Source organism: Oxyura jamaicensis, chromosome 17, assembly GCF_011077185.1.
Source record: "Oxyura jamaicensis isolate SHBP4307 breed ruddy duck chromosome 17, BPBGC_Ojam_1.0, whole genome shotgun sequence".
Taxonomy (NCBI): domain Eukaryota; kingdom Metazoa; phylum Chordata; class Aves; order Anseriformes; family Anatidae; genus Oxyura; species Oxyura jamaicensis.
The window spans coordinates 7,498,098-7,511,318 of record NC_048909.1 but is presented as its reverse complement, the minus strand read 5'-3'; the positions used below and the strand labels follow the sequence as shown (position 1 = coordinate 7,511,318).

At 45.2% G+C, this 13,221-nt stretch overlaps 1 protein-coding gene and 1 long non-coding RNA gene across 4 annotated transcripts; both read left to right on the top strand.

The window, feature by feature from the left end:
* The first annotated feature begins 34 nt into the window (after window positions 1–34).
* On the top strand, window positions 35–10,449 carry GBGT1 (globoside alpha-1,3-N-acetylgalactosaminyltransferase 1 (FORS blood group)). 3 transcript variants are annotated; one of them, XM_035341701.1, is made up of 7 exons: window positions 35–683; window positions 2,531–2,643; window positions 3,432–3,494; window positions 4,165–4,215; window positions 4,316–4,351; window positions 6,418–6,552; window positions 6,995–10,449. In XM_035341701.1, exons 2-7 carry the CDS (start codon window positions 2,582–2,584, stop codon window positions 7,671–7,673), a joined length of 1,026 nt encoding a protein of 341 aa, XP_035197592.1. In that variant the 5' UTR covers window positions 35–683; window positions 2,531–2,581; the 3' UTR covers window positions 7,674–10,449. The 3 variants fall into 3 exon arrangements, with proteins under 3 accessions (XP_035197592.1, XP_035197593.1, XP_035197594.1); XM_035341702.1 differs by lacking the exons at window positions 35–683; window positions 2,531–2,643 and having other exon boundaries at window positions 4,291–4,351; XM_035341703.1 differs by lacking the exons at window positions 35–683; window positions 2,531–2,643; window positions 3,432–3,494; ... (1 more) ...; window positions 4,316–4,351; window positions 6,418–6,552 and adding an exon at window positions 6,638–6,766.
* A 141-nt stretch (window positions 10,450–10,590) lies between these two features.
* LOC118175443 lies at window positions 10,591–11,205 on the top strand. The gene is made up of 2 exons (XR_004754974.1): window positions 10,591–11,066; window positions 11,156–11,205. It is a non-coding gene; the product is annotated as an uncharacterized LOC118175443 (long non-coding RNA).
* Window positions 11,206–13,221: the final 2,016 nt, after the last annotated feature.

The window sequence follows — 13,221 nt, the reverse complement described above, 5'->3', positions numbered from 1 at the left end:
TTTACTAATTTTCTGTTATGAAAAATACAGGTCTAAACAGATCAAAGTTGTATGTACTTACAGCTGCTTTTTACTGTAGTCCTGCAACAGTGTTTCTGGCATGTACACTTATGTTCAAATTCATTGTTGGTGTAAACAGGCAACTTTGTTCTAACGTCAGTGATGTTATAGATAACGGTTCAACAGAATTTTGTTATTTCCGTTGCGCTGAGCAAGTGCAGTGGTGAAAGGATCTTTTTTATTTTTTTTTTTCCTCCTGAAATAAAAACTGACGAATGTGCTGGAAATGAAACGTAGCCTCCATACAGTGCTTCCTAGTCGGAGTGAAGTTAACTCATTGTGGTGCTAGCTGAAATGTGAGAACCTGCACAGCTAGAAGCCCAGCCGTGCCTTTGGACTGAAGTTCATGTTCAAGACTCAGGCAAGGTTGATGGGGTCTGTCATGGCACAGCCTAAGGTTATAATTGTTGAAGGCAGCCTGTGTAAAGATGGAATCCAGCAAGGAAACTTCATTCAGCACAGAAGATGGCCTTCCTGCGGATGTCTTTTCTCCACGTTCTGAATGACACAGTTTTTTCACATTCTGTACTCACAGCTCCTTACTTCATTTCTAGAAACGTACAGGTTTAGAAACTTGAGTTGATCTGCAAAGAAAATTTTCCATGGAACGGTCTACAAATGAGGTATTTATCTGCAATCTTCAATGCTTTCTGTAGCAGGGCTTGAAAATAATGTACTGCTTTGTTCTGGGAGGTCAAGCAAGTTCATTTATGCATAATATAATAACTTTCAACTATATTTCTCATAAAAACTCTTTAAACAACTTTGAGAAACCTGAGTAACTATTTAAAAAACTTTTAGCCATTTTACAGTTAGGAAATCCTGTTATTAACTGCAGCCCTGTGTGTTTCATTTTTGTTTGTATTCATTGTGAATCCTAGAACTGTAGATCAGGTTGGGACAATATGGTAAATGTCACAGATGGTTTTAGATGCGAGGAAATGTTCTGAACTCATCTGGCTCCGGTGTTCCTGAAGATTTGCAGCAGAGAAAATGAAGCAGAAGGAGAATGCATCAGCTGCACTCCTCATGATGCAATATTTCAAAGTATATGTATTGCATTTCCTGAGCAATGAGATACCTGCTCTGCAAAGGCATATGGACATACACAAAGCCTTTTAAAAATAGCTGAAATCACACTAAAATAATCAGAATGCATTTTTTTTTCTGCGTTAATCTTACCATTCAGTTTGAGGATAGTTTTTATTCTTCCCTCTGGCTGCCCTTTGCCATTACCCAAGTTCTCTGCTCTCAGTCTGTGCACAACGAGAGCAGGAGGATGGTCAGTCTCCCGGGTATTCTTATTTCCTGCGCCTATCTGCAAAGTAGTTCTGGTTTATATTTTCATTTATGCTTTGGATGAAAACTTGGAGATGTTTATGAAATTTGTTAAGTGATATCCAGCTGGGAGGGGCTGCAAGCACCGTGGAAAGAAGAATTAATTCATGGCTTGATGATTTAGAAAAACAAATGGACTACATGGAACTATGCTCCATTTTCAGGCTATTACAAGGCTTTATATTTTATAAACCTGGCTAGGAGAGGTTCCACAGAAAAGATGTGTGGAGTGCATTTGGATACAGGCTGAACATGATCATTGTCATTAAAAAAAAAAAAGAAAGAAAAATAAAAAATAAAAAAAAAAAGGCAGACCCAAAATGCAGCAAGGGAGATCCTGAATAGGTAGATGTTAAGAAGTCTGATGGGAAGTGCAGTGAAGTGCTGGCACAGGCTGCATATCCATCCTATGTCTTGCCAGTTCTTAATGTCAAATTGAAAAACAGCTGTTTGAACTCTGCTCTGCACATTTGTGAGCAGGAAAGGAATTAAACTGAGCTTTTAAGGTTAGGCAGCTGAGCTGGGGGAAGTTGATTTTTATGGCTGCTGAAAACGGAAGAGTAAGGTTGTTGTGTTTTTTTTTTTTCAGTAAGTAAATATTAAATATGTGTTATTGTCATCTAAAGTTTCTTTGATGGTGTCAGACCTCAGTTTGCCTTCCTCCTACATGCAGCTTCCGTAGGACCTGTCTCTGGCGGTGAAAGACGGAGTTTATCAGCTAAAATGACAGCTGTATTAGCTCTGCATATCACCTGATATGATTCAGTCAGGTGAATTTATTAAATTGCAAAGATGTGTGAGCTAGATGAATACAGAGATCATGTATTCATAACATACATACAGAAACTAGAATCAGATCAGAAAGGTTCCCACTCCAGTTACAACTGTGATCGTTTCTCACTGAAATGAGAGACTTCTCAAGCATTTTACATAATCCACCTCAGTGACTAAGCAGCACGGCTCTAGCTGTCTAGCTCGTTCCAGCTATCTGATTTCAGAAAGATTGAATTAATTTGAAGCTGTTTGAAGAACTTTATGCTCCTAAGAAAAAAAAAAAAAAAAAAAGAATCAACATTTCTCTAATTTTGAGGTATTTGTAGCTGATTTTCCCTTGTTATTTTGTTCTTTGCAGATTGAAAGCTGCTGGAAGTAAGAAGTTGCCTTTCCTTCTACTCTAGAAGAGATGTTTTCCAGGAAAGTGGTGGGATCTCTTGTCTGTCTATCTGTTGTTATCACACTCATCTGGTAAGCATTTGCTAATAAGTTTTATCATGTTTAAATCATGAGCTTCCTCGTTATACCTATACCATAGTAAAAAGCATAACAGCAGAATAACAAATATAGGCCATGCATTTTATGGGAAGTGCCTGTTACAGCTTGTAAGAAAGAGCAATGATTAGTATAACAGGTAAAGCAACAGTAGTAGGGGGAGAAGCCTCTGAAGGGAGAGAGGAAAAGACTACTTTTATCCAAATGACTCCTGAGTAGACTTCATAAATTCTCCTGATAAACCTCAAATTAAATTATTATTAATCACACTGTATTTCTGATGTTGCAATTTGTTGTTTTTTCACATTGTGGGCAGTTGTATTTCACCAGTAGCGAAGTGATCGTATATAAGAAGCCATAGAGGTTGTGATCCAAACTGAAAGTAGAAAAAGCCTATGTAACCTACTCTGTTACGTAACTAAGACAGCATTTAACAGTTTCAGAAAGCATCTATATGTTGCATCAGTATATATTGCATATTTACCATTTTGAACATTGCATTGTGAATCTCCATTTGTGTACAATTTTTGAAAACATATAGTTCTACATTTGGTAGACCACTTGATGTAAATAGTAATATTTGGTCCTGACATTTCAAGCTGGATGCTTCTGGATTCCTTTTAATCTTTTTTTAAAGGAGGCAAGCAGTTAACTAGAGTTACTTCTCAAAAGCCATGCCAGATTCTGAGAGTATTTTGGAAAATACCAGAAAGATGTATTTCAGTGCTGCCTATCTTAAAATGTTTCTTTGTTATCACTTACAGGATTACAGTTGGGAATGGGAAAGTGCACTACCTCCCATATTACCTTCCTTGCCCTGAAATCTTGTAAGTCTCCCATTTTGTATGTAACGAGTAATATAGATCATTGTTACAAGAGCTGTGTTTCTCTGACATTTATTATCAAGTAGTCACTTATTCTTTATTTTATGCAAAGATGAATCTATAATTAGTCCTTTCTTCAAATAAAATGGTGACAATTCAACTGTTTTTTTTGCTTTAGTCTGCTTCCCCTCCAGTACAGCTCTCTATTTGTACAGCTTGGATGAAGACTTGTTTGTTGTGTGTCACAGACTGTGACTAACAGGTTAATGTTGGGTTCGTTATCAGGGTGTAATCACACATGTACACATGTACACACAGGATCTCACTGTGCTTTGAGATGTGGATTAAGTCTCTCAGCTTGCTGGATCGAGAAACTTAAGAGAGGTGAAGCGAAAGATCCCGTAAGGCCATAAGGAGTTCTGGCGGAGTTAGTAATAGCCCATCAGTCTCTTAACCATGTTCTTTAGTGTATGATCTGTGCTTTCTATTCAGTTTAAGAATTTATTCGTGCTATGGCAGCAGCTGAGACTATGGGGTGAACAAAATTAAAGGGTGGCAGCTTATCCAGAAACCACCTTGGTCAGCTGTCAGTTCACCAGCAGATCCTGAAGCTAACCTGGTTCCTGTTTAAAGAAAAAAAATTACAATCTCCTTTTCCCACCCCATCATGCAGCTCCATGAAACTCCAATACACAGAAGAGAAGCCAATCCAGCTTTTCCCCCAGTAAGTGATGGCTTTTGATTCCCTGACCTTTAAACTGCTGTTCCTTTCTCCCAGGAATATTCATGTATTATTCAGTGGATATTTCTTCCTTTTTTTGCAGATTATTTTATCAGCAGCCAAGAGTACTGGCCCCAAAGTAAGTTTCTTTGTTTGAACTTTGCCGTTTGTTTCTTACTCCTGCAAGTTAGAGAGCTGCTGACTTTGGTTTGGGTGCTCTGTAGCCTTCAAAATTTCAGAGTCCTGATAGACACTGAACAGTATCTTGTTCCATGAGAAGCCTAACAGCATGTGTATGTTTACAGCTGTCTATGCTGCTCGAAGATTGAGTACAGTCACTGTACACTTGCTACCATACCTACCGTAAATTCCCAGTTAATATAATACATTAGCACTCATACAGACTGCCTACACAGCTGCTGCCAAGGACTCTTTCTGAGATTGGAGACATAGTAGCTGGAAGACAGTAAGAAATAACTTCTGGAACTGTTCTATAGCTTTAACCAGCTGTGGGTGAGCTTTGAATCCATTTCAGGGCAAAATCAAGCAAGTGCCTTGTATGACCTTCAGCAATGGTTTCGGCTAACCTGCTGGATCTTACCCTGGAACAAATTACAGGCACTCATACAGGCCAGCCTGTCTGAGAGGCGGTCAGATTTTAAACAGACATGGAAGGCTTCAGGCAGCAGCAGCCAAGATGTGACTTAGGCAAATGTTCCTTGTCAGCTCATGTTTGTTAGCAGCCTCCTTTGGGCCAGCTCATATGACCCGACTCTTACCTCTAGCAGCTCCCCTTCAGCAGCCACCATTCTGACACACGCTAATAAATGCTCCCTGTAGCAAGGTTTTTACCTTGTTATTTTGATGGGATGTGCGAGGCCCAAATATTTCTCTCCCCCACGTTGGAATAAATTAATGTGCAAAATCAGCTCGTGTAGGGACTGAAGTAAACGAGGAGAGTATCTGTTAGTGCTGTGTTTTCTGAAGGGAGTTGACTGGTGTGCACTGAGTGGGTGCATACCAGCGAAATGAGTCATCGGGAAACCCAGGGCAGCTCTGTAAGATCCGATAAAAAAGAGCCCTATTTAGAGAAAAAATAACATAGATTTCCTTCTTCCCCCTCTCTTTTCTCTCTCTATGCCGTGTCCTCACCCCCCTCCCCAATTAACCCAGAAGGAGAACAGCTGAGTTAATACATTTTATACAAACCAAATTCTTCTCATGTGATTTCATCTTCTAATCATATGCATTACTATAGGATGGAGTGAACTTGTTATTCTCATATTCTCTCAGAATTTAAGTAGGAGATGTGGGTTGAAGGCGTACCGCTACCTCAGGCATCAAACTGCTCTGCACAGGTCCCAGCGCTGTTATTGGGAGCCAGGGGAGGCTGCATTGTCCTCCGAGTGTGGTCCTCTACCATGTGGCCATGACAAATTTCATTAGCAGGGTGATACAGATCATAGTCTGGGGTATATGTGAACAGGCTAGGGTAAAATGGACATTGTAAATAACATCCTGTTTAAAAGATCAAAAAGGTAGGAAACTCTGGAAACAAGGAAGAAAGCCAAAATAACATTGTATAACTGTAATTGGGCATAGTCGGACTCTGCTGCATGTATATTCAATATTTCCACCACCCACACACAAAGAATATTAAGGATTTTCTATAATTGTTACACATTTGAATGATGGCTCACACACAGATTTTAAATTATATCTGAATGCATTAAAGCTATATATAAATACTGGAAAAATAGACTGTCATGCCACAAGCTGTGTTTTAATAATACAATGACAATGGGGTATATTTCCATAGTAACTTTAATATTATTACTTCCGTATTAATTCATAAGTAGCTATCTGCATCAGTGATAGCAAACGTGTAGCTTCCCATTCTGTCTTCAGTGGTCATTAAACTCTCTTCAGCAGGGAAGTCCTATAAGCTTAAATGAGATTTTTGTGTGCGATCACTTTTTTTTTTTTTTTTTTTTTTTTGCCAATTCTGTAAACAGTGCTGAATTTCATCCCAGGAACTGAAATGCCCATGCTTTATGAAATTAAATAAGAGTGCAGGAAAAGACCTGAACATAATACCATCCATAAGAAGTTAATGCTGATACGCTGTTCGGTGCTTCTTTCCCATTGACTGGGCTTGAAACCAAAGGGAATTGCTACATTTCATTAACATTCCTTTTCTTTCAGGCGTCAGGATGTGCTAACGGTCACGCCATGGCTGGCCCCCATCATCTGGGATGGTACCTTCAGTCCTGAGATCCTGGACAGTGCCTACCGGCCACTGAATCTCACCATAGGGGTAACAGCCTTTGCCGTTGGGAAGTAAGTGAACCATTCAGGGGACACAGCTCTGGGGTTATTCTTCCTCTGTGGAAAGCCTGTTTTGGTTTTTCTTGTCCTCAGCAGAGCTGAAGTCTGTTCCAATCTTTAGTAAACTGTAATGCCTGTGTGTTGTGGCCATAATTATACAAGCCTATAAGAGGATTCAGCACCCAAGATACCTGAAGTGTGGTCAAGATTTTTAAAGAACTGACAGGTGCCTTGGGAAGTAAAGATAAGTAGATAGGCAGTTGGTTGGTCAAAGCAGGGATAATCCACTTGTTCCTTGCCATCCACTGTACTTTACTGCATGTGTAGCATAAGAATCCTTGCAGCAATAGCTAGTCAACACTCTTCATCTCTTGTCTTCACTCATTAAAGTACTCCTCACAACCCACCATGCAGCCCCATGTCTCTGCTGTGCTATTCCTATGTGTCCGTACAGATACACAAGGTTTGTGGGCCGCTTCTTGGAGTCAGCGGAGAAACATTTCATGAAAGGCTACCGGGTGAACTATTATATCTTCACTGACAACGCTGAGACAATCCCCAACGTCCAGCTGCAACCTGGCCGAAGATTTGTCATTGTCCCTGTCAAGAAGTACCCCAGCTGGCAGGAGTTCTCCATGCGCAGGATGGAGGCCATAAATAAGCACATAGCAGAGACGAGCCACCAGGAGGTGGACTACCTCTTCAGCCTGCACATTGACATGGTGTTCTGCAACGCCTGGGGGCCTGAGACCCTGGGTGACATGGTAGCAGCCATACACCCTGGCTATTTCAATGTCCCTCGAAGCCAGTTCCCATACGAGAGGAGGAGCTCTTCAGCAGCCTACATCCCTGACGGAGAAGGGGACTTCTACTATGGAGGAGCCGTGTTTGGAGGGCTGGTGAGGAAGGTCTATGAGTTCACCAAGACTTGCCACATGACCATCCTGACAGACAAAGCCAACAAAATCATGGCAGCCTGGAAGGAAGAAAGCCACCTCAACAGACACTTTCTCTCCCACAAACCCTCCAAAGTACTCTCTCCAGAGTATTTATGGGATGACAGGAAGCCAAAGCCCCCTGAAATTCACCTCATACGCTTTTCCACAGTGGATAAGAACTACAAAGAGATATGAGATCCTTTCGCAGATGTTCTCCACATGATCAAACCTACTGAATATTAGCTCCCAGAGAAAATGTCCCACTGTGAATATTTGGTCCCATTGTGAACAAACTGAGAAAGGAACACGTTGATACTTTCTCTGGAGAATGGGAGTCTTGAAACATTTCAGAAGCAGCAGCCAAAGTAGAGGTGAGAATGGAAAGGCTTCTGGGTTCCTAATCTCTGTAAATACAGGTGTTCCACTTGAGGCTGCAGCACACAAAAAGGTATCCGAATGGCCAGCTATCAAATGTAAGGCTGTCCTTATAGCAGGCCTGCAGATGTCATTGCCTGAGTGTTTTCCTTACAGAAACTTAGGCAGGATCAAAACAGTGTTTTACATCTCTGTGGAGAACGAAAGTTACATAAAGAACTTTCCACTTAATAAAATAATAACAAAATGTGCAGGGTAATAAATTTTCATGTACCATGATTTAAACTCACACTCGTCAGGATCAGGAAGAAACTTGCCCTCGGAGCAGGTTACACCTGATTAGTGTGCAGCAGGATTTCTTGGGCCTTCTTAGCAGTGGGTTGGTGCCAGCCATTGCCAGTAAGAATCCTGGCCTGACAGGACAAATCGTGTGGATTCACATAGCAGCCATCTTCCAAATTCCAGTCTGTGTTTTGGAGACCTGAATTTAGACAGAACTGGCACAGTTCAGACCCAGACTGAACTTCTTTGGGTTTGTTCCAATCACAGATGTGCTCTGAACCTTTTCCCTGGTCCACATGTCTCTGGGGATTATGTAATCTTTTCCAACACAGAAAATCTGGTATGGGAGGTCCGTGTTCTGATCCGTTGCTTCAGTCCTTTCCAACTTTTCTAAGCTCTGTGAAATAAATTGGCTAGAAATCATTGGAACCAACAGTAACAGCTGGTGCATTTCCAGCAAGCAGGGTGATTTCATTTCATAATGAAACAAGCTAGTTAATCCGTGGGTTCAGCCTAGAGTTGGAAGTAGGCTGGGGTTAACATTTCCTTTGCATGAATACGATGAGAAGCCGAACCAGGTGGTTTGCAGCCCTAAAAGCCTGAGAGCTCACTCAGGTGAAGAGGCGTGGGTGATGACCAAACACAGGGGAATGGCCACCAACAGCTGCATAACTGATTAGCAACTGAGGTCACGGCATGGAGGTTTGTGTGCTGCCTCCCCTGCTGCAGTGCATTGCCTTGCCTGTAAATATCTCCCCTGTTAGCTCCTAGGCATGCTACTGAAGGGTGGTGCACATCTGTGCTCTGGTCATTTAATGCGAGCAGGGAGCAGCCGAGCGAGGCAGAGCTGGGTGTTGCTGCCCTGCTGCACGGTGCAGGGAGAAGCAGGGGTAAAAGGGCTAGGCTGCCTGTTTCTAAGGGAACAGGTTTTTGTTTTTGTTTTTTTAAAAAAAGACTCCTTTGGCAGAGAGAGAGAAAATGGGGAAGAGGTTCCTGACTGTACTTGCTTCTCTTCACGTGAGAAAGTCATTTGTGGCAGTGCATCACGTATTGAAAGCTTTAGGGCCCCACCATTGATTGCAGATGACTGAACTACCCATTTCAGCCCTGTGTGAGCAGGCGGAGAACAGCCCTTGTCGCTGCAGGCATTTCCTCTTGCTGAAGGCTCGTTAGAAAACCTTTCACAGCACCCACAATAGGGATAAGGTACACAAAGCACCTCCAGCCCCACACCCCTAGAGGCGGCCTGGTCTGTTGCTTCATGCTTTCTCCATCAGAGGGTCTGCCCTGTCGTGTCTTCTGAGTGCTGTGGTGCTGGAGGACGACACCCCTCCGACATAACCAAACCAGGAGGGATTCTGCTGAGAAGATGTCAGTGTTTGTAACCACGGAACCTCATCTAGGCCAAAAGGGTGAAGAAAGATCCTTATCCAAATCTCTCCGAAAAGATGTATTCCTGCCAAACCCAGGATTAATACTGAATATTTTCTGCTTGTAAAACAATAGTGTCCAAAACCCATGACTGAAACTAGGGTTTCATTATGCCAGTTACTATATATATGCGTATGGATTCTTTTACAAGCCATAAAGAACTGACTAGTCCGATCTCCTGCACAGGCCAGGCCAGATAATTTTATCTCCTGATGTCAGTATCAAGCTCATGGTACGTGGCTGAGCTGTGCTAGATCTCTTAGAAAAGCATTCAGACCCAATAAAAACTTCAAGTGATACAGAAACCACAAATCCGTAGATCAGCTGTGCCGATGGTTAATTCCTCCTGTGCCTTAATTCTGTTCTAAATTGGTCTGTGTTTTCAGCCACTGAACTTCATTCTGCCATGCTGGATGATTCGGATTCCTGTACAGATATTCATAGTCTATACCAATCCACCATGAGAGGAAATTCCCCAGCACAAAAAATGTGCGCTAGAGGTTGTTTCTGGAGTAAGTGTTCTGAAAAATCTTTTGTGAAAGGCTTGGTCTCCTGCTCTGCTTCCTATGTGTCCTTTTGGCTGGATTTAAGACCCAGACCTTCCCCCCGTTACTGGCAGAGCAATGGACTCATCTGTGCGGTGCCAAACACGTTCATCTTCTTGGCAGGCCCGCAGCTTCTCCCCGGGGGAAGGTCTTCTGTCGCATGAGAGAGTTCTGCCCGACAGGGCTGCGATTTGGAGCGCTACCTAGAGAGTGCCTCTGTCTCCGGGGAGCAGAAGAATGTGACAGCAGGAACACGCTCCCCGGTGCAGCGTGGGGGGTGCTTCCTGAATCAGCTCATGTCCTCCTCTAATTAATGAAAGTCTGGACTTCTGTCATCATCTCCTGCTGATTAATCCCCTTCCCCCAAGACCAGCAGCAAGCTTTCCTTCTCTCGGTTGGGTTGTGCAGCCTGACACCCATGGCACACGCAGGGGCCTGCGTTCTGGTCTGAGTTTCCCACCTGCTGCTCTGTGGGGAAACTGAGGCACGCGGTAGCAAAGCAGCAGACTGGTGTCATGGGGGGGGGGTCTGCCTTCACTCACTGCAGGGGACAATGCCACCTCACACGTCCCCGTGCCAGGGGAATTTGGACTTAGGGAAACACATCCCATACTGCACGGAAATGAATCGGCACATGTAAATAAATCATTATCTGATTTATGCTGCCCGGGGACCTGGTCATGCTTTCAAGGTATTTCTGACTCAAGCCCTGTTTGTCTGTAACCAAGTCTCCCATCAGTAGCTCGTTGCTTTCCCAAGGGCCCCTTGTTCCGTCGGTCCCTTTCTGTTTGGCTGGAACAGACTCATCATTCATTGTCCATCTAATTTAAGAACCCATCTGACAGGCTTTTTCTTTCCTTGCCCTAGCCGATGACTTGCATGGTGCATTCAGCCACAAAGGAAAAACTGCCCTCAGGGGTGGCAAGAAACAGAAACTTCTAGAAAAAGATCCGAGGTGGTGTCAGACACCTTGCTCTCCCCCCTTGCAGAACAAGATTCATTTGCAGTGAACTCAGACTTGGTTTTTCCTTCCCTGTCCCACAGGTGGTGTTACCTGGCAGCACGGAGCAGAAATGCCCACTTTGATAGGCAGTTAAAAAAGGACAGATCTGGGCAAACCTCCTCTGGCTGGGGGACAGGGACTGAGATGATCTTTGGCAGACAGGGACGAGGAAGGCTAAGAACAGCAGGTACATCCCCTGCACAAAACCAGCAGAAAAACAACAGATGCACCCAGCGAGCTTAATGCAGCAACAGCAGCACGGCGGTGGAAAGGAGCTGGCAGGCTGCAAGCTCTGTGACAGCGCCTGGTTTTACTGTGCTACCCTGTGTTTTACCCGTTCTGCTTGTGGCTTTTCCAGGAAGGTACCATCCCCTGTCCATGTCCACACAGGGTCTCGGTCCCTCACTAGCGAATGATAACAAAGCAAGTTTCCTTCCCTGCGAGGATTTGCTCTGATCTCTCAGGGTAGTTCCAGGCACTGGGCTTTTTTCTCACTTGAATTCCCCTTGCTCTGCTCCACCTCACTGCCCCAGCAACTGCCTGTGGGATCCCCAGACATGGAGAGAGCAACGGCTGCCCTGCAGGTGGTGGCCGGAATGGTGACAGGCACCCTTGGGGACAGCAGAAACCGGAGCAGAATCCGTGTGAGTGGGTTGTGCTCTGCTCACGCTAAATCCCCAGCCCTGCGGTTCTGATCCACACCATCGCATAATTTAGGAAAACATCGCTAGCAAAACTCATCGGAGTGACTTTTAAAGGTCTGCCTACCCACCCAACTCCCTCCTGTATCTACATGCAAGCGTACTGCTGTACTCGCTTGACTTTTCTTGGGCTATATTTAGATTAAGCATAGATCCACCAAATGTTGCCGTTTCAAGTAAAGCTGGTATACAGCCATACGAGTAGAAAGGCAGTTTGAACCAGAAATCTTTGCGTGTGCCTGCCCACCTTGTCCCTTTGCTGAACCTTGGGCCAATGTAGAGTAAGCCAGATGAGTACAAATGACTTTCAAAAAGGTTTTTTTTTTTTTTTTTTAAGTGAGGTTTGCCTGCAGCAAATTACAGTTAGAGGCCTTTTGAAATATGTATTTTCCCGTTGGTTCAGGGCTGACACTGTTACTATAATTAGAGTGATGTTGCTCTGTAGCAGCATCTAGTGCCAGGGAGAGGGCCCTCGCAGCACCTTTTCCTTTCCTGGCCGCGCTCCTTGCCCAGAGGCCGGCTCTGCTGGCACAAAACCATGCAGAAGGGAGACAGCGATGGGCTGTGCCGTGTCCCCAGCTCCTGCCGTGCCCCTGGAGTGCTGCTGCCTCCTGCTTGGTGGCTCCAGGCCAGGGGGCTCCTGGAGGCGGTGGCACCCAGCGGATCCCCAGGAGGGGGTGGCCGGCTCTGCGTCCCCAAACCAGGAGCGATGCCTGGCTCCGTGTCACCTCTGTGCGCGCTTGGCGGTGGCAAGAGGCACAGCCTTCACCACTGCCGCTGCTTCTCCTGACATCACCCGGCCATGCCGCATGTCATCAGCCTCATAAATACAAACCATGAGCGCTGGAGCCTCTCAAACGCAGCTCTGTGTTTCCAGGGCAACTCCGCTCAGCCTCTCCGGCTCACCAGCTCACGCTCCAGCACCCCGGCTGCGCATGGAGCTTTCCAGCACTTTTTTCCTTGGGTTCCTCCGAGCCCCCATTTCGGGCGCTGGGCTGAGCAGAGACGCAGCAGCCGAGGGCGGCTGTTGGTTGTGCTCCGGCCTGGTGGTCCCAGCATGGTGCTGGGCTCTGCTCCTTAGGGGAACTGAGCTGGGAAGAGCCAGGCAGCAGAGTCCCCGCTCCCTGCCCTGCAGCTCTCCTATTTATAGTCGCACAGCAGCGCTGCCCCAACCCTCTGCTCTTCCCCGGAGAGCCCCAAAGGCTCCTTGCTGCACCCCCGCAGCCCCCACCCTAAAAAAAACTTAGGGTCCCCAGGGAAGGAGGGGACACAACCGGGGCTCCTTTGGTGTCCCCCTCCCGTGCGCGCCCCGGTGCCTTGGGACCGCGGGTGCGCGCCCAGCCGGTCCCGTTGCGCGCGGCCGGGCGGAGCCGGGCTCAGTGCCCGCCCCCCCTTGCCCCCCCCCC

What these genes read in the sequence shown, in the direction of transcription:
- GBGT1 (XM_035341701.1), top strand. Translation starts at nt 2,582, where the DNA reads ATGTTTTCCAGGAAAGTGGTGGGATCTCTTGTCTGTCTATCTGTTGTT. An exon ending in GTTGTTATCACACTCATCTG is followed by an intron (nt 2,644 to 3,431) that starts GTAAGCATTTGC and finishes TATCACTTACAG; the next exon opens with GATTACAGTTGGGAATGGGA. An exon ending in CCAATCCAGCTTTTCCCCCA is followed by an intron (nt 4,216 to 4,315) that starts GTAAGTGATGGC and finishes CTTTTTTTGCAG; the next exon opens with ATTATTTTATCAGCAGCCAA.